The sequence below is a fragment of the Emydura macquarii genome, unplaced genomic scaffold (genome assembly GCF_026122565.2).
Source record: "Emydura macquarii macquarii isolate MOO-44397 ecotype Brisbane River unplaced genomic scaffold, CSIRO-AGI_Emac_v2 contig_2768, whole genome shotgun sequence".
Lineage (NCBI taxonomy): Eukaryota > Metazoa > Chordata > Testudines > Chelidae > Emydura > Emydura macquarii.
This window is the reverse complement of record NW_027132905.1, coordinates 39,188,777-39,209,847: the sequence shown is the minus strand read 5'-3', so window position 1 is coordinate 39,209,847 and position 21,071 is coordinate 39,188,777. Positions and strand designations below refer to the sequence as shown.

Genomic DNA, 21,071 nt, shown 5'->3' with positions numbered 1-21,071 from the left:
TAGTGAGCTGGACAAAGTTTGTATTATTTGTGCAGAGAAAAGACTTGGCTTCTTAGCGACCTGTAAAAGACAAAACGCATGCTATCCTAACATAGGAACAATTTATTGCAATATAAACATGCCCTTTGAACATGGTAAAATAGTTCAAAATTATAATTTTTTTTTAAATTCAGTCTGCAAGCAAAAGAATGAAGTAAGCTCAAATCTCATCCATTCTCACTCAAAATCTTGGAGTCTGACTATATAATCATTACATTTACATAAGTATAGAGGTTACATCATTCAGGAAGGGAGATGGCAGAAGCCAAAGCAAGCACAAATCAGACTATTGGCTCTTCTCCCTTGCTTGAGGCCATGAGAAGAAACTCTGCTAATAGATATGTATTCTCTAGTTTTATTACTTTACAATTGGTAACTATGGAAGGTGTTGTGATGGGAGGATTAAAGGTTATTGTTAGCCTCAAAGGTTTCATTCTTAATTGATGCCTTCCTATTTGACAAGGCTTTGTCACATGAAGAGCGACTTTTTGACCTCACCGGTGAACTTATTGTGCCGCTGATTGTATAGAACTGAACGGGTGTTGCATGCCATTGATATCTGGGTCTGATATCTAAGTATTTGCTGGTTAATCTCTGCTGATGAAGAGGAAGAACAGCACCGCGTTTCTTGATTTTTACATGCTACTGATGAGTTATTAACCTGTATTCAATTATTCTTACCAAGGATGAATAAAAGTGAACTATGATGTCTATAATTGCCTTGGTGCGAAAGTACTCAATATTAAAAGGGATCTCCCTCCAGCCCCATCTCTCCCATATAATGAGCCTACTCACATGCAAACCACGGATTTGACATTATTCTGAGAACGATAGCACATCATTCAAAACATCTTTTGGATACTGTACTGCTTTCAAAGGTGTTCTTCCACAAAGGACCTGGAAAACCAGAGCCCAGTGTGGGTGATGAATGCATTCCTTCAAAGGACATGCATGTGCTTGGAGATATTTATTTGATTGAACTTGTCCACTTCATTCCTGAAGCCTAGGGAGCAAAGTATAGTGGTTAGATCAAGATATTGGGAATTGGGAGCACCTTCCAGACTACTCAATGATCAGGCAGGCCATTAACTATATATATATATATATATATATAGTTATATATATAGTTATATAGTTATATGAAACATACACAGATACTGTACACCCAATAATTTTGTACCAGATTATTGTGGGGATTAGTTGATTTAGATCCCAAAACCATTTTAATACTTCTCTTCTTGCTTGAAGTGGATATTTTGAATGCAATTTGGGAGAGTAGGTCAGATTAGATATTATAGTCTCAGTTCATCTCCCTAAAGAGATGAGGTGGGTGAAGTAACATCTTTTATTGGGCCAACTTCTGTTGGTGAGAGAGAAGCTTTCAAGATTCAGCTCTGTGTAAACTCAAAAGCTTGTCTGTTTATCAGCAGAAGTTGATACAATAAAAGATATTACCTCACCTTGTCTCTCTAATATCCCAGGACCAACATAGCTACAACAACACTCCATCATCCTAGGTAGATATATAGGCTAATATATGTCCTGGATAATAACACTGCAATTTAATATATAGTATGATCTCTTCAACCTAAGCTCAGAGGTCTTAGTACTTTAGAGCAAGTGTATGTCACTGTTGCCATTACCAGAAGATGTATGATCTCTCCTTATTTACTTATGATTATTACTGATCATCTTAACAAACAGGTTATCAATATACAAAGTGAGGAAGAAATTCATTTATATTATTCTGTCAATATCAAGGTCATTTCTATAACTAAAAAGGGTTGTGAACAAAAGATAGATGGAACATACATGAACGAAGCTAACCATCTAATTCATTTTCTTTACTCCTAAGAGCAAAGCTTTATCTCTGATATCCAGAACACGTTTAACTTTTCAAGACAATTTTTGCTTAAATAATATGGAGCTGTGATTGGGAATTTAATAATATTTTGCATTTCTGAAGCAACTTTCATCAGAGGAGCTCAAAGCACTTCACAGTCATTATCTCATTAAGCCTGAAAATCAGCTTGTAATGTTAGTATTGAAAGTATTATCCCTATTTTGCAGATAAATAAACTGAGTCACTGAAGAGGTGGAAACAAAACTCGGGAGTCCTAATTCCTGCTCCAACCATTCGATAATGTGCCTTTCTCAGAGCTGTGGATACAAAACAGAAATTCTTCTCCTAGTTTTCAGCTTCCAGTCAAGTCTTCCCTGGTTTTATTGCAGTTTTTACATTTTTTTTATTACTTTACTCAACATTTCTATTGAAATGTACATAAGAAAATGAACATATATAAAAGCTGATCTGAAAAAAATCTCCTCAGAAAAACTACGTTAATTTGAGTTAAATTCAGAACTTTGCTTTTTTTTGTGTATGTATGTGTGTGTATCTTCTCTTCTGGGTCATGACCAAAGTGCCAAAATAGTACATGAAAGACTGTTTTGGTGTTCCCAGCCTAGTTAGAAGCAGGAATTACCAGTTACCTGATCCAAACTGCAAGTCAAGTCAATTTATTAACAATGACTCAGCCATTGCCAATGTGCAATTCAAACTACACAAACCTCTTGGGTCTTCAAAATTGTTCTGGAAATGTGGAAAACACTCTAATATTTCAGGTACTTACCGTATCTGGTCAGACCCAGAAATACTAATTAAAAAGGCCTTTCCTTTATGAAAAAGATCTATAGGATGAAATCCTGGTCCCAATGAAGTCAATAGGAGTTTTGCCATTGATTTCAATGGGTTAAGGTTTTCACCCATAGAATTTAATAGGGTTTTATAGGACTTACTCTAAAACCTTATACAATTTAATGCAGAATGAGATCCTTTCTATATGAAATTCTATAACAAGGATGCAACCTTCTATTACATTCAGAAGGACTTTTCCATGAAGACCATTGGTTAGAAAGGGATGTCTTTCTGCATCCAGACCCAGCCATAATGCAAGGAGTTCAGAAACATCCTGAATTTTTTTCAAACCTCAGAAACGTTTTGGGTTCATTCGGAGGCTGGGACAAAGGTTTTCTTGGTGATTTGTCATCCTGAGCACTCGTTTATTCGTCCTAATTCAAATCAAATAAGGGACTGAACTGGCAACCTGGATCAGAACCTCCATGAACTCCTGAAACGTTACAGGGCCAGATCCAGAGCTGAACGTTGGGTCTTGGCCTCTGCTTATACAACAAGACATTCCCCAAACTTTGGGAGCTCTCCGACTCCAATTCTGAACTTTTCAGCGAAGGCCCACCTCTAATGATGACTCTAACATCCCGCAAAAGAATTAAGATTAATACAAGAACCGATCAAGGGAACAGTGTTTCAAACTGAATCAGAGCCACGTCTGGCTCCTCACTAAGTGCTCTCTTCTTTTTCTGGGAAAATTTCATTTCCAGGTCTTGTTAAGGAGACACTTCAGTCACATTCCTCCTTTCTGTCTAGACCTCTCCAGTTTAGTAAAGTAACCAGATTTTGTGGGGTTATTTTAGCACTGTTCCCTCCTACACATTTTATTACGTTTATCAGGGTGATTGCATAGCTGGCAAGCCAATTATGTGGATACTCGCCCGTAAACCTTACTTTCAAATGATTTCTTGGAATTTTAAGAGTGACCTTTTCCTAACATGCAAGGGTTGCTGTCTGGCTGTATTTCAGCAAGACTTCAGGGAGAGAAAGGGGGAAGTTAAATGAAAAAAATGTGTTCCTTAATTAATTAACACTGAAAATAAGACATTGGTATGAGGGATGAAAATGCTGTAGTTTGCTAAAGCACACAGAACTGTAGTGCACAGAGTTCAGTTATACCAAATAACATATGTGACACTACCACACACATACTATAAATACATTTATTAAGTATCTCCTTTATTATATAATTATCAATATTCACTGGGGGTGGGGGGCAGGAAAGCTGAAGACCTGATTCTGTCACCCTTATACTGAATCATACTGTGAATAGACCGGATCTAATCAATAGGACTACTCACAGTGCAAAGGACTACGTGCTGTGAGTAAAGGTAGCAGAATTTGACGCTTAAGGATTGTAGACCTGATCCTAAGTCAATAGGAGGTTTTCAGCTGACTTCAGCGTTCTTTGGATTGGGCCCGATCTCTCTATCTAAGCACTTAAAATGTGATCACCACTGTCATAAACTTAGTACTAATAGATTTCTCAAAATATACAGTCAACCCAATCTATGCCCTCCCCCTTTGACTTGTGATTCACTCAGAAACCGTATGTAAAAGTTCTTTTTTGTTGTTGTTTTTCTTTTTTAATCATTTGCCATCTGGGGCATGTGACTATGGGACTGCTCGTGTCAAGAGATGGGTCTTGTGTCTTATTCTGGAAGCAGTGAGGCGTATAGGCACTCTACATTTTTCAGGGACTTCCATAGGTATGGGCCTGCCACGGATGTATTTCATCCTAGCTCTAGAGTCCCTCAGGAGTGCAGTCGTAGCAGGAAATGAACATGGTTGATTAAACCTATTTTTGTTTAAATAGCATAAATAAGCGGCTGTTAAAAATGATGATAGGTGACTTAAAATGGAGAAAGAGATCAGAATTGAGGCCATAAGTACCTATGTTCTGGAGTAGTATGAAAGGCAAATGCATCTGTTGCTTATATCCAAAGAGCACACATAATGAATGAAATACTTTTTCTTTTAGCAAAACTGCGAAACTTCCAAGTGTGTTTCTCATGCTCATTAACACTGGACTTTAAGAACCTGATAAGAATGCAATATAAAATCAAACAGCCCTTAAAGACTGTGAGATTATATTTAATACCCTCCTATCACCAGCCTCTGAGTGCTTGGCAAGAGAAATGGTGACATTTACTAATCAGTACCCTCTCTTATTTGTCTTGGCTGAAAGTCTCAAGTCCTCAGCTTATTGAAGTCATTACAAATGCTCTCCATTAGATTGTGTTTAACTTCCTGGTATTTGCAGTAGAATTTGATCACAATGGCATGGAGGAGTTATGTCTTTAAAACAAGATATAGGAGTTCAGATACCATACATGTAATTTGTATGTTTATTTTTTCTCGTGCAATCTTGTTCTTTAATTTATTCTCAATGTTTAACATTCGTTGTTTTCCCCATTGTCTGACCTTGATATTTTTTCACTCCTTTCTGAATGCATAGAATTTTGTTTTTAGGGGGTATCTGGTGTTGTTCATTACTAGTGTATCATTTAACAAATGTGTTTGTTTCTTTTGAATAGCCTCTAATAATTCATCTTCATAAAAGTGTAGCCCCAGAGGAGATACAGCATGGGCAAGTGGTCATGCAGGGTTCCTCTACTGTGTTCCAAAAATATGCTTGGCCTGCCTTTAGCAGTGAGGTCATTCTCCAGGGCCTGCTCAGCCCATGGCCACACTCTGCCAGCTGTAATATTGGTTTCTGTGATGTGGAAACCTGTTCAGTTAGAATTGGATTGAGATCACCAGCTCAGTTTATATTGGTCACTAAATTCATGTTAAGTGGTAATTACTCTCGGACTTTGCAAACTCTCCTTTCCAATGGCAATGGGATATTCACACACTGATCTGAAGGCAGACTTTATCCTTTAGTGTAATAAGCTCCTTGGAAATCCAGGGCCCCTGCTCCATTATGCCATATATTCATAGATTCCAAGGCCAGAAGGAATCATTGTGATCATGTAGTCTGACCTCCTGTATAACACTGGCCAGAGAACTTCCTTCCAAACTAGATGTACCTCATGCATGCTATACCACAACTTGTATCAAAACCATCACAATTTTGTATATTTTAACGTTGCATAATTTGATTATTCCATACAGAATCATGGCCTAAATAAAACCTCTTACTCGTAAGTGTTGGGGGTCCATTACATTATTTTCTCCCACATGCTAGTGGAAATTAAATGTCCCAATTCAAACCCATGTCATCTAAGTTGTGTAAGGGAAACATAATGCTTTTGCTCCTAAAGTTGGCAAAGAGTGAGTTGGGTTTCAACATCAACACGTTGTTCTGAATGAAACCAGACAAGCCTATCTATAGGCATAAATTCTAACTCCAGGGGCCCATGTACCTTTGGGGTTATTTAGAGCCCTTCTGTAGGCAGCATAATGAATCCATGCTGTTCATCCTTAGTCATCCACCCAGTCAGGAGGGCAAATGCTGCCACTCCAACCCCACCCTCAAATAAGTAACAAAAACATTTTTCCTCCATGTCGAAAAGTTCCTCAATTCAGCCATGCTTTACAAAGTTCATTGGATAGAGGACATTATGGCTTTTCATATGTTGTTTGTCTGAAAATACTGTGAATTACAAACACTTTTTTTTTATGATGCACACTGGAAAAAGAATCTTAAAATAACATCAAAATTGCTTGCTATGGAACTCGTCTTCCTCATCCCTTGTTGTAAAGTAACACTGCCATGGTGACGTGCAGGGCTGGCCCTGGACCAAATGGCACCTCAGGCGAGAAGCATTTTTGGTGCCGCCTCTCCCACATTTGCTAAATTTTTTAATACCTTATTTTTTATTGTATTTGTAGTCCATTTCATGACTTTGATGCATGATTTGCATGCATGATTTATCCATGTCATATAAAATGATTAATTTGCATGCTAGGAACTATAACTCTTTCACAATTACACAATAATACAAAGTTCACAATATCGCAGCTGGGCTCTCACTTCAATTCATTCTTATATCTCACTGACTGGCGATGCACCGCCCCTTTTATACCCGTGAGCACCTGGCTGACAACATTCTAGGAGGTTCAAGGAAAATGTGGCTCTCAGAAAGTCTGGAAGGTTCCACAAGATTCTACAAGGGTCCAGAACATTCTAGGAGGTTAGTGAAACATGAATCCACGTATGGAACACTTGAACCATTTTACTTCAAACCTTCTGTTTTCCCTTTTCTCGCTAACAAAAACAGCACCCTGAACCCAGCGCCCCCCACGTCCGGCACCCCAGATGATTGCCTGGGTCGCTTACCCCTAAATCCGGCCCTGGTGACATGTGCACAATGGAGATGTCCGTTATCCTAGAAATCAGTTTTAAAGGGCTGCTCTGGTGTCTCAGTACACAAAACTTAGCATGTTGTCATTGCCAGGCTGCCTTTCATGTGCTATCTGCCAGTTTTCACAAACTTGTCCCGCTTCTTCTCTATGATCTGAATGTACATCATATGTGGAGAGAGTTGGGAGAAACATTAACTTCACAAGTCTGTTCAGTAATGAATAGATAAAAAAACACAGACATAGAAAATGTGAGCTGAAACACAGCAGCTCATGAGACAATCAAAAGCTGTCAAAGCAAAAAAAAAAAAAAGGATGAAAAGATGTTCCCTGGGGATCAAAGGTCAGATTTAACTTTGATATTTATTTTGTTTCATAAAATGAGCACATGATTCTCTGCTCAGGATGGGACCCTCAACCCTCCTTCCCTCCAAATAATTCTTGTACACAAAGGCAGCTTTATAGAGTAGTGAGTTTTTTTAATCAATTCATTTTGACCATATTATCATTTATGACTTTTCCTATAACTCCACCTGGGCGGTCTCAGAGTGACCTTAATTTAAAGGAGTGCTTAGGCGAGGCCTTTGTATCTGCATGCTGGTGTATTTCTAGGTGAAGAATGGTGAGACAAAAATTACCATTAATCATGGCAGTGTTTGAGGAGCGTCAGGAGGCTCAGGTGAAGAGTGCAGCTTTGCACAGCGAGGTGAAAACAGACACCCACGTTATGGGAGATAATGTTTACACAGAAAGCGTCTGGATTAGGGTTAATATTAAACCAACTCCTTCCCTGTCAAATAGTGTCAAGGACCTGAGTTTGCCCCATAGTGCCTAGGTATTGCAGCTCATTGTACACTTTTTGGAGACCCCTGTAATTGCCTGGCACAGCAAAGGGAATAAAGGGGCGTTTTTATTTTGAACTTCTTAACTTTGGTAACTTTTACAATCAGACAGTTAATTATTTCAATTTATTAAATAAGGAGGCAGTATATTCAGTTGGTGAGGGCATAAGATTGTGAGTCAGAGCCTCTAGGTTCAATTCCTGGCACTGCCATTGACTCACCCTGTCACCTTGGGCAACCCACTAGAACTCTGTGCCTTGGCATGTCAGTCTGTAAAAAGGACGTTCCTTCCTCACCAGGATGTCCTAAGGCTTAATTAATTTAACATCACTTTTAATCTTTAAAAAAACTTGGTTAAAAATCACAATGCAAGTTGCAAAGTTCACCTACACATCTGGATCCAAAGTTAAGATGTGAGGTAAAAATGCATTGTTCCAATTTGGACTTATGTCCAATTATTTCTTAAATGCAGAGAAAATGGGCAGAATACACACAAAATTATCTAAAGTTGTATTTAAAATAGATTAGTCCCTATATTTTAACATGATTTTGATAGTTTTTAATATCATTACTGTAAATATGAATCCAAAAGTGTTAGAAGTCAAGACTTCAGTGGGTTTGTGCTTTGTGCGTGTGTTAGAGAGCATATTTATGTCTTATATAATATAAAAAACACAATAATAGATAGTGGAAGGAAGAAAGAGCAGAATTGTTCACTTCCTTTATAGGATGACAAATGATGTCTAATGCATAGAATAATATTCATATACTGTTAATGCACAAGTATAAAGTATGTTATAAACATAAGAACAGTTACTACAGAGTAGCAGTAAGTCTTTTTTAACATTAATATCTTGGCTGTATAATAAACTTAACAGAAACATAAAAGGGTTTTACACATAGTGTCAAACTGCACTAAAAATCTATCAAAGCAAAGTTCTTTTGTTATACAAGTGCCAAACTACTGGATTTTGGAACAGATCAAATTTTTGGTTTCAGTTCTGTATCTGAAAATTGGCAAGCTATTTTGAAAATTTTAATAAATAAACCTTTTTGTGGTAGAGAATGTATTAGTTTCAATCTAGAAAGTTTATAATGGCAGGGCTTATAGAGCCTATATTGTGGTGGCTATAGCTTGTGTCATTATCATGAGTAATGACTTACCATGTTTCTTGCTAACACTAACGATGAAAAACACATAACATGGTCTTTTTATAAAACCATCCTCGGAAACCAGGGGGTTGGGAATGTTATTGAGATGAATTTGTTGTAATAGAAGCAATAATCCTGGGCGATTGCGTATCTGGGAGACAAGGTACAACACCTGTATAATAGAAGGCACATTAATTGTCACAATCTTGTAACAAGAATAGAGCATACTGTCATATCAACCGCTATATCTTTTATTTAAAGAGGAATATGGGCTATACGTACAGCAGGTTACCCTAGGCAAATGTATGGCTGGGTTTTGATTTTGGACATAAAGATAAGAGTGACAAAGGGAAATAACAGCATTGTTAATACGATATAAATATTAAGAGAGCTATCAAAAGTGACAGAGTGAAATGTGAGGAACGGAACAGCACATGACCCTCCCAAGGATGAGTCAGGAAATTAAAATAGAATCATTTTAGAATGAGCAGCAAACATATATCCAGCCGCCCTTTCACAGTAAGAAGGAGAAGGACCAGTAAGAAAGGTGGACTCAATAGCGTGCTTTTATTGAATTGTGGAGATGGAAAAGGGCAACGGCTGTTTTGCCAATAATGTGAATGATTATGAAGATTCTGGGTCAAATTCTGAGCTCTGTCAATGTGAATCCTGAATAACTCCACTGATCTCAATGGAGTAACTGAGACTTACACGAAGGCCCAGATTTTTAAAGAGATTTAGGTGTTGCTGCACTCAGTGTTGCAATAGCTAACTGATTCAGGAGCTTAAATCTCATTTTCAAAACGCCTAAATACCTTTAAAAATCTGGGCCCAAAAGGCCAGCCTTTGGATAGAAAGATATTTTCTTTATGAAAGAGAAGAAATCAGGTGGGGCGAGGGGGAGGGGTTTTTTATTTGTTTGTTTGGAAAGTACTGTATACTGCTACCTCTCTAGCATCATTTGGAGGTGAAAAAAAAGAGATCTCTTTGTGCACTTCCAAGGAAGCCACTACTTAACCAGAAAGATAATTCAGAAAAAATCAAGTTAGAGTGGCTATTGACTATGCTTTGAAGTGAAAGTCCTTATATGTGTTAATGCCCTAACACGCAGACAAGTATATCGTTTGAAAGGATATTCATTTTTGTGCACCAGGAAGAAGGGAGAATAATAATTGCAGCCCTCTTTGCAGTGACTGCTACCATTAGAGCGTCCCAAGCACTGTCAGTTTCTCGTGAGTGTGAAGGATTTGTAGTACAAGGCAAAAGCCCTTGATGCGGGGATGTTTAAAATATAGCTGAAATGGATGTTGGTGTTTTATAATGGAGGGCGATATCCTCCAAAGATGCTTGGCACTCTGGCCCCAGTCCAGCAAAAGGCTTTATGTGAGTAGTCCTATTCATTTCAATAGGGTTACTTACATACTTGAGTGTTGAGCTGGATCATGGTCAGAGCCATCAACACCTTGTCAGATCAAGCCCTAAAAGAATAATTAATACTTGATAACCCTGCTTGCTTCATGCACCAACAGTGATATCTTCCTCTGAGCCAAGCTGCAGAAGTGGAGTAGAGTGTTGATACCTTAGCCATCTTCTTGGTGCAAGGCAGAATAGGCAGCTGCATGACCCCATGGGATACTTTTTGGCAATGTGCCCCTCCCACCTCCCAGGCAGTTGCAGGGCATGCCGTTTCCCTTCGGTGACAGACAATGCCCTGTTGGAGTTATGGTGCACTAATGCTAATCGATACCTTAATGGCCTTCAATGCAAGGTTAAATCCTGATCTGGTGTTTATGGAGAGGCCTACTGTGACCTTCCTCTATGGTGCATCACAGAGTTTTTGAAGAAATGTATAGCAAGTTGGAAGAAACTGGTCATGTTTTGGCTGATTGCATGAATCTATCACGTTATTGGTAGTTTCCTAGTATTGTGCCAGGATAGCAAATAATTGGGATATTAGAATTTAATTGACCTGAGCCTAAATCATGGTCCTCACCACATACTTTTACACTCAGGTGAGATTCCACTGACTTTAAAGAAGTTCTGCTTGGACACAGGAGTCTGTTCTCCTAGATCACAATGAAGGATGGGGCCTAGTTTTATAATTGTGTTTTCAGGATTTTCTGTTGCTGTCCCTGAAGTCTACAGTCAGAAGCTTTCTACGTAATTGTGATCAAAGGCCCTATACTTATCTTTAACATTTGATTCTGCTTCCTTGGATGAAAGGCATTGAGTACATAACACCCAAGTATCATTATTATGATTAATATAGGCTTGTGTACAGTGCCTTGGTATACTGTTGTGAGGAATGTTGCAGTTAGCATATTCAAGTTTCTGTTATGATTTTTATAGTCTAGCTCAGTGGTTCTCAACCTCCCAATCAGCACACAACTGTGACCCATGTGATATCCTCTGGGCCGTACAGGTAGCATTGGATGCGGCCCATGTAACACATTTTGGGCTGCACATGCAGCCCACAACGGTAAATAGGTTGAGAACCACTGGTCTAGGCAATCCTAGACGGCCGATATTTAGACCTCTATTCAAGAAAGCACTTAAGCATATGCTCAACTTTAAGCAGTTACTTAAGTCCCATTAACTTCAGTGGGATGCAAGCCCATGCTTCAGTGTCCTTCCTGAATAGCAAGGCTTTTCTGCATCAGGGCCTTAGTTAGTAAACAGCTGAAGATGTCGTTAAAGAAAAAAGCATTTTGGAAAAGTACACAGAACAACTTCGCTTTCTTCATTGGATGGAAACATTGGACAAATTCTACTTTCTGTTACATGGGTGTAAATCTGAAGGAAATCCAGAAGAACTGGCTTAGTTAGTAAACAGCTGAAGATGTTGATAAAGAAAAAAGCACTTTGGAAAAGTACACAGGACAGCTTTGCTTTCTTCATTTGATGGAAATATTGGACAAATTCTACTCTCTGTTACATAGGTGTAAATCTGAAGGAAATCCATAAGAACTGGGTTCACACTGATATTACAGAGCAGGGTTTGTCTCGTTGTATAGCTCCTTCACCCTAAAATTTGCTGAGTATGTCACACCATGCCCATTTTTGATTTTTTTTTTTTTTTTTTTTTTTTAATGACAGTTCATCTGAGCTCATGGAATGAATGGATAACATTACTATTTACATAAGCTCATTGTGATCTGTCTCGGTAATGTAATCAAATTAGGGTTAACTGCAGCTGGAGAATGCCAGCTTGTAAACTGTTTTTCAAAAAGAATCACATGGCGTTACTTGACATGTTTAGAATACATTTGGGAGGCTTTTGCAAAAATGATAGCACATCCCTAACTAATGTAACACAAGTCAGGATTCTGCTGCCACCAATTCCCTAAATGCAGGAAATGAAATCCAGGGAAGATCTTCAACAATTGGAGGAGTGATGCCTCCAAAGACATTCCTGTAACAAAAGTTCCTCTGACATGGCTTCTGGAAGATACGTTGTCTTTCTTTTGGCTAAAAACAACATAGCAGTTGATAGAAAAAGCATATAGTGTAAATGTTGAGTGCATGTATGAATATCTGCATTAACTGCAGAATTACAGCTCACCCTGCATGTCAAGCTCTACGTTTAGTATTATAACATTCATATCAGATGAAGTCCAGCCTGAGCTACAATTATCCAATGGGTGGATTTTCAATTTTTTTATTACTAACCAATACCCTTTATGATGGTACTTTTTCTTATTATTTGTATTATTATGATGGATTATATTTTTGTATTACAGTAGTACATCCAGACCTCAACTAAGATCAGGGACCATTTTTCCTATATACACATATAGAATACATCTACACAGTAATTAAACATCTGCGTCTGGCCCATGTCAGCTGGCGGGGGCTGTAAAATGACAGTGTTGATGTTCAAGCTGAGGCTGGAGACTGGGCTCTGGACCCTCCCCTCTCACGGGGCCCAGAGCTCACCACAATTTTGGAGCCTGAGCCCCATGAGTCCGACTCAGCTGACACAGGCCCAGCAGCAGGTGTTTAACTGCTGTGTAGACATACTCATAGTAAATGACAGACCCTGCTCCTAAGATCTTGCACTCTTTAAACACACACATTATAATTATCACCACAGTACAACTGGGGAAATGAGGTGCCTAGAGATGAAGGGATTTGTTCAAGTCACAGAGGAAGTCTGTGGCAGATCTGGGAAGTGATCTTGGATTTCCTGAGTTCTAGTTTATTGTCTCAACAAGACTATCCTTCCACTTTAAAGTCCTCTGTAAGTGTTAACTAATCTGTCCTCATAAGGCATGTGTAACGGATATCAATATTACCTAGGGATGGAACCAAACCAAATCTTGGATGCTAAAACCTCCTTTCCCATACTTGAACTTTGAGGAGATTCAGATCTAGATCTGAATTCAATAGCTATCTACTCTATAATGAGTAAAACCAAAATCTCAGATCCAACAAGATGAGCTTTGGAAAAATTCAAATCAGGATCCAGATTGTGCATTCCAGTCTAATGGGAGTATTATCAATCTGTTTTTCAGATGAGAAAACTAAGGCAAACAGACCTATCCAAAACTAGAGCTGGTTGGAGAATCTTTGTCAAAATAGACAGTTCTGTTTAAATCAAAATGCCTCACAAAATTGCTTGATTTTCACAGAATTTCATTTTGGAAGAAAACCCAGGGAAAAAGTTTTGACAATGTCAAAGTGTCCTGTTTTGAAATATTTTGAATGAAAAGCTTCAATTTTTCATTTTAAGTGACTTTATTTAGAATATTTTTAAATTTTGTATTAAATATTATAATACAAACGTTTTAAAAGGCAAAATTGAAGTGAAACATTTTTATTTTGTTGAACTGAAATGTTTCAATGAATCCAAAACAAAACAAAAATTCAGAATTTTCTTTCACAGAGAATTTTTAATTTTATTTTATTTTTACTCCAGTTTGAAACAAGCCATACTTAAAAATCCTAAAATCCTTTGCAAAACACAATTTATATCCTCCTCATAGATTTATCCAAAACCACAAAAGAAAATTGTGTAAGAGTTGGGATTCAAATTCAGGAGTACCTGACTCTGAATCGTGTGTGGAGCGTATGTCCCATTTTAGAGTGAGCAGGTACTGGGGTCAGTCAAACCTTGTTCCAAGTGTTTTGGAGCACGTATAGGGAAAGGAAAAAGTGGTCCTGGGATGATAAGCAGTGTCTGGGTGTTTCCAAGCGACTGTCTCTTTGACGACATGGTTAAAGGAGCTTTGTACTGTAAGGGCAGGCAAGGCTCCCCTTTCTCTCCAGTCTGCAGGATGAGTTCTGGGAAATAGAATTGTTTATTACCTGTTTCTTCCCTCATAAGAGGAGAGACAGCAGCCAGCAAGGAGGCCTCCCTGCTGAACACTTTCAATCCAGAGAGGAATGACATTCAGCAGGAGTGCTCCAAGTCTGCAATTGACAGAGAAATAAGCATAGCGCCAAGGACAGAACTTTGAGACTCCTCTGTTAGGGGAAGACGACTTTGGAAGAAAGCTCCTCAGGAAGGAGGAACTGGGCCAAGGCAGGAACTGGGTGAAAAAGCCCTGTTTTTGTTTGAATTTTGAAAGGAACTTTAAGAGAAGACGGTCCCTCAGGGAGGAGGGGCTGGGCCCAACTTGAGACTGGTATGAGGACTCTGTGGGTTTTTGTTTGTCTTTTTGACTGGTGCACCCCAAAAGGGGTGGACTTTTGTTAAACAGCTTTAGCCAGAGGACCGAGTCACTGGAGTAACCAAACCAGGATGTGTTTTTTTTCAAAAGAAGTCCTGAGAAGGGGAAACAAAGGCAGGGCCACTGAAGAACCACCCAGGCCATAAGGGGGCGGGGAAGGGGCACTCAGGAAGCAACAAACAATTATAGAGCACTAGAGCACATCTCAGCTTGCAATTAGTTCAAACTTTTTTTTCTGTACATTTATGGTCAAGTAAAACCAGCGTAATACGTCCTGCGAACGGGTTGAGAACACTATTCCGACATTTACGATCAATAATATTTAATGACACTTTGCATCTGAGTGTGTCAATGTTTCACAAACAAATTAAGGTTCACACGATAGATTATTTATACTTGTGCAGATGACCACACTGGAATACAGAGTTTCGTGGCCTGATTCTCAAAGGCCACTGAGCACTACTAGTTCCTGATGAAGTTAGGGGAAGCTGTGAGGGCTCAGTGCCTTCGAAGATCAGGTTGTTCCAACCGCAGCTCAGTGGAATCTACTTGTTAACGGTGCGTGTTAAAGTATTTAACTTTCAGCATATCAAGCTGATTTCTCTTCACATATTTTTTTATATTGCTCTAGTGTTCACCTTTCACTCGTGTTTGCTTTTAGCTACTTTCCAAACCACAGTTTCAGTATCTATTAAAAGTTATGTAAAATATAAAATGAGTTAGAATTCTTGATATTTAAAATAACATGTTGTTATTACAGCTGAGCTCAGAAACATTTGCCAACATTTTTTAGTTTAGTAAATTGGTCGATCTCACCTGCCCTAGGTCACAGATGCCCAATAATTTCAAGCCAGGTCCTCACCAGGTTTAAATTGCATGGCTTCATTTGACATTTTCAGAACCAAGTCAGTTTACACCAACTTCAGGGTCTGTTTTGTTGTTTTAAAAATGGAAACACTGATTTTGAATGTGTGACAGTTCTCATTTTAATTTTGATAACCTTAATTTGCATCTCAGTTTTCGTACTTTGCTGCTGCTCCTGTTGCTAGCCAAAATACACTGTGACATTACAGTTAGGATGTAATCCTACAAGGTGCGGAGCACTCCAGCTCCAGTCAAGGAAATTCTTAAATACTTTGTTGAATTGGGGCCAGAGTACAGTCGAGTCTTTAGTGTGCCTATCCTGATGGATCTTTACGGCATTTTATAGAATTTAGGTACTTAACCTGCCCATCTGCCTGCTTGCTTATATCTAATCTTCACCAACCACCAAAGTGAAGTCACTCTGAGGTAGAATCCTGGGACAGTTCTCTTCCAGTACACAGCAGCTCTACACAGTTGCTTGGGGGAGGGCGTGCAAAATACCGTATGCAACTGCAGGAAGAATTTAAATAGGAAGAATATAAATAACTCATACCAGAATCTGGCCAGTTAGGACAACACCTACTGTTTAAAAAAAAATGCCATGAGGTCTTTACGAAACACAAGTGGGTTGGAAGACCCTGATCTTGAATCTCACCTTAAGGAGACCTCCAAGAGCACATTCCTCCAAATATATACCAGTGAATATAGAATGCAATCATCACCAAGCCTGTGGTGCTGAACCAAGGGAAGTCATCGTTAATGGTGTGCATGCTAATCTAATTCTCTACAGCACTGAGACCACTGTGATTTATTTCTTCTCTCTCCAACATTGGCATCTTTGATGTGTCAGGATTTCTCTAGCAGATATATTAGGATCTTCTGCATGCCTAGCTTAATTATTTTCAAATATATTATTTCTTTACATCTGACTTGTCTGTTGTGCAGCATTTTCGGTGCTGGTGGTCTACCTGGCATCTACTCCAGAGATGTCTGCATCCCGACCTCTGGATTTTTCCAGTGCATTCCATCTTTTCTGTGTGTGTACTCTAGGCTGGATGCTCTTGGGGCCACGGGACTGGGTTTTCTCTGTGTATCAAATCTAAAGAAATATTCGTTAGAACCAGTTGAAAATTTTCAATGCTTCAATGACATTTTTTTTTTGTGAGGAAAATCTGTTGCGAAATTTCAATATGCTCTAGAATAATAATAATTAATAATATCAGTAGGGCTGGTTACCTCCATGCAAGTAAAGTGTTTTGAGATCCCTTGGTATGAAAAGTGTTTTATAAATGTATGCTGTTGCTTGAGTGGAATGCTCTGAACTGGGACATCCCATTAAAGAACCTGTCTTTCTTATTAAGTAGCCATCTATTTAAGAGGCAAGACTATTAAGACTTGCAATGAAATAAATTACTGTACTGAATAAAAATATTGGAACAAAGTAGTATTCATGGCATTCCACCTTTATTTTTTTACCTTTTAATCTTTTTGTTATATTTATTTTATAGATTTTAATACCATTAATTAAAAATAGGGTTTAGAACCTCATGGATAGTTAGACACCACTAAACCCTTGACACTAGCCCTGTATGTCTGCAACCAGTAGAATATATGCTAATATTGCCCCGCTTAGTTATTGACTTCAATGGGATTTAAGCATGTGCTTAAGTGCTTTGCTGAATTGGGGCCTGAAGCAGCAGTCTTAACCACTTACCAACTTTAGACTATTCTATGACATACATCCCAAAATAAAGTGGCTGCTCAGATCCAGTGCCGTGTATTATAGTAGTAGTACGGATGTATGTATGGTATCTCACTTTTAAAATGTCTACACAAGTTTGCTGCCTTTGAGGATGCTGACCTTTATATATAATGACAGTCTTTTTCATTGCAAATGGACTTATTTTTGTTTCTATTATTTTACAGCAAGTACTGACTGATCCTGAAGTAGCTGCCCAAGAGGGCTGTATAAAAAAGGTAGGAAAAGGCTTTATCTTATGCAAGTTGTGTTCGTTACTTGGCTTTGTAAGTATCTTGACAGTTTTCTGTTTTCATTTGCATATGAATGTGTAATAAATGCACATATCAAGATGCATGAAAAAGGCTTTCAGAGCTTGTTTTTCATGTCTTTGGGTGCAGGATTGTACCCCAAGCTTTATTTGGGGTACTTTTATGTGTGATTTGTGGATCCAGTACTTATCTTTACAGTTATAACCTAGGCAATAGCAGTTCAAACCTGGAAACTCCAGTGAAATGATGTTTGTCCTTATTTACAAGTGCTAAACAAGTAGAAATCAGTTCACCATATAATGTTGATTATTTGAAATCCAGGGGATCTGGTATGCATGAGTAAAAGAGCAGAATTTAACTGGTCTTATGTATTGCCTAGCTTTTCCTCACTTTGTGCCATCTTAAACTATATTACCAGAGAAAATCTGGTTCCAAGTGTATCTTAGCTGTATTATAATTTCTGTAAATTTCTATATTTTAACTGTTAGATAACCCCATAAACTACATGTTTCAGGAGCCTGACTAGTATTTTGGCCAGGATTATTTTAAATAACATAAAAATAACATTTTTTCCATTGGTATCTTTGGTTAATAGTATTAATAAGGTAAAACATAGCAGGTTGCATTTGATTATAGCCTATCTAGATGCCCATAAGAGGGGTAGCATGTCCTTGCTTGAGTAATGAGTTGGCTTTAATTCCTTTCACATGTTATTGTCTGATTAGAAATAGATAAATATGAAATTCAAAAGTGTCAAATATTTTAAGTTGGAAAACTGCAACAACTGCCATTTTATTCAGCCCTTTAGGCCATCTTAAATACAGTTTCTTAACTCTGCAAGTTAAAAGAAAACACTTGTGCAGTTCTGCCAAACATAGTGAAATCTAATACTTCTCAGGCTCCAGAGTTAGTTTGAGAACAGATATTTAGACATATCTATGTCCAGCATGGACCATTCTATTCTCACTAGCTTGAGTAAAATAAGCTTTTATTTTGGAAGCTAAACTTTCCTATCTGAAATGTCTTTTGACCATCCATTGACCTTGCAAGAGGACCTATAGCAATAATGCTGAACTTTTTACCTTGTTCATCTCCATAACTCATTTCATGTTCATCTGTGCCTCAGTGGGATCCTTTTGTCTGGGCAGACATGGTGACAAGGTGGCAGGTTCTTATTATCATAACCCACTTATCACAAAGATGGAAGTAAATTCTTCATGGCCCAGGGACTGCTCAGCTATTTCTATAATTACAATATTGCAAATCTACATTTAACCTAAAAAGAACAAGGCTTTGAACAAAGGAAGAGTAGGAAGGGACATTAAACAGACATCTTCAGATGTTTTAAAAAAAAATCCAGTTAAATTGTACTATTTTTGTTTCAAAGCAAAAGATGACAACATTTATTTCCCTTCCCCCCCCCTCCCCAAACTTTCTTGTGTCTTCAAAATTCCCTTACTCCAAATGTAAAACTGGAAAATTATGATATTTGACAGGAGGACTGCCACTGTGACTCTTTCTTCTAAATGCATTGTAGAGAAGCACTAGTGGGAGTTTATGAGGTGATAAATTTACTGAAGGATGGGCAGTAGGGTTTTACAGCCAGGGTAAAAAAGGTCAAAGCAGTAAGGTAAAGAGTTCAAGTCTAAACTTAATGGCTTGTGAAAAGACTATTGCTGGACAGCTTTTCAGCCAGGAGGGGGGGGGGGAAGAGAGAATGAAAAAAAAATCCTGTATGATTTTTGCAGCATCAGGACAGGCTACGTGGCCTAATTTTTTATAAAAGTAATCTTTGCCTTATCTACATTTCACTCTGACAGTGCAAGAAGCCACTGGGGAAACATTTCAGTTTCCAAACCTGCTGAATCATTAAATTGCCATACCCTGTGTGATACAAAACTTTCTGGGGGTTGATTTCCATTTAATCCTCTTCCTTTTGAGGCATGCTGCAGGACAGGAATGTGGCTCACTCCCCAGCCAGCCACCAAGACAGACATAAATGTAGTGGGTGGGCCAATCCAGGCTGGAAAAAAGGGAAGTCTGAACCAAGCAGGGGTACCATTTTTTGGAAAGGCCAAAGTTGAGTGGCTGTTTCTTCGAAGTTTCTGAAGGGGGCAGTAGCAGGAGACATAAATAGGGAATGAGTGAGAAAGATGTGGAAGAGGGGGGAAACCTGAAAAAAGAAAGAGCATGGATGGAAGACTGAGAGAAGTGAAGTATAGTGAGAGACACATGAAGTTTCTTCAGTTTAAGCCCTCAACATCATTTTTCCTGGTTAAATTACCAAGTGGACAAAAATGTTCTACTTTCTATCAGTTCTTTTCCATTAATAAACTGTCAGTGAAATGCTCAAGAACTTCACATAGAGGGCACTACTTTATTGTATAATAAATAAAGGTTTTCATTTAGCTTGAGATAAAATAGAAATTAACTGAAACTGTGTTTTTTAAGGTTGAAATAACTTTTCACAATACGTCATGGTCTCTGCATGTCTGGGCTCTGTAGCCACTAGAAGCAGAAGTGTCATACTAACACTAGAAGGTTGATTTTTGTGGTGGCACTGGCCGCACAGGAAGCAGGAAGTCCTAGGAATCTAATAAGAGGACCTGTTCCCATGAAGTTTCCAGCCCCGTTTTGCAAAATCTAGAGATTCATATAGTTCATGGAATAATTCAAACTTCTAAGCATGTGTATCCCAGCCATAGTGAACTGCCAAACAGTTTTGTGTATTTGCATATGGTTAGCTTTGATTGCATTGTGCCAATACATGGTTTGGAATAATATTTCTGGAGGTTGAAGTATTTGCTTAAATAGAATCAGGTAAACTTCACATTTCTTTGTGTACTGCATATATACCCTCAGGTACATATTCATTTTTATGTGCATAGATATAGACATTTTCAAGAACATCTTCCCTGATCAAATCTGCTGCCCTCTATTTTATTTTTCTTAAAGGGAAGCTCATGTGCTTTTTGTCTGGACTTTCTAAGCTTTCCCACTGCAGATAATGTATCTAAAAGTCAGCTTTATATCATTATCCTTTTTTATTTAACTTTGAGAGGGAGATGAAAGATAATACTCCCTGTTCAGATTGGAAATGATATCAGTGTCCATTGCATGATGCTCTTGTTTCTGATGGGTAATGCTACATCTATTTAATTTTTCTCTAAACATTAGATGAACATTTGAGAATCATGCTGAGAGAGGCGCAGGGTACAAGGCTCCCAACCAACCTCTTCTGGATGGACTGTTTTTCTAACTGTGGTGACAAGAGACCTCAGGGACTTCTCTCTTCAGTAGACTCTCTATTTAGTCTCTGTTTACTTAGAGGGAATAGCCTAAGGGGCTACTGGAGAGAAAACATCTGTGGGAGATAATCTATAGAGTTATCTATCTATCACTCTTGTCGACCCTGTCTCCCTTGAGAGCAAGCTGAGAGACTTGTAATAAAAAGGCATCGCTGAAGAGGCTTTAGGGACAAATAAAGAGACATGT

At 38.4% G+C, this 21,071-nt stretch overlaps 1 protein-coding gene across 3 annotated transcripts in view; it reads left to right on the top strand.

Annotated features, from left to right (window-relative positions):
* The window catches only part of PRDM16 (PR/SET domain 16), a 423,154-nt gene that overhangs the window by 195,799 nt on the left and 206,284 nt on the right, over positions 1-21,071 (top strand). For all 3 annotated transcript variants that reach the window (XM_067567133.1, XM_067567131.1, XM_067567132.1), the window contains exon 3: positions 17,493-17,543. In XM_067567133.1, coding sequence (XP_067423234.1) covers positions 17,493-17,543 — 51 coding nt within the window. The remainder of the gene's footprint in view (positions 1-17,492; positions 17,544-21,071) is intronic.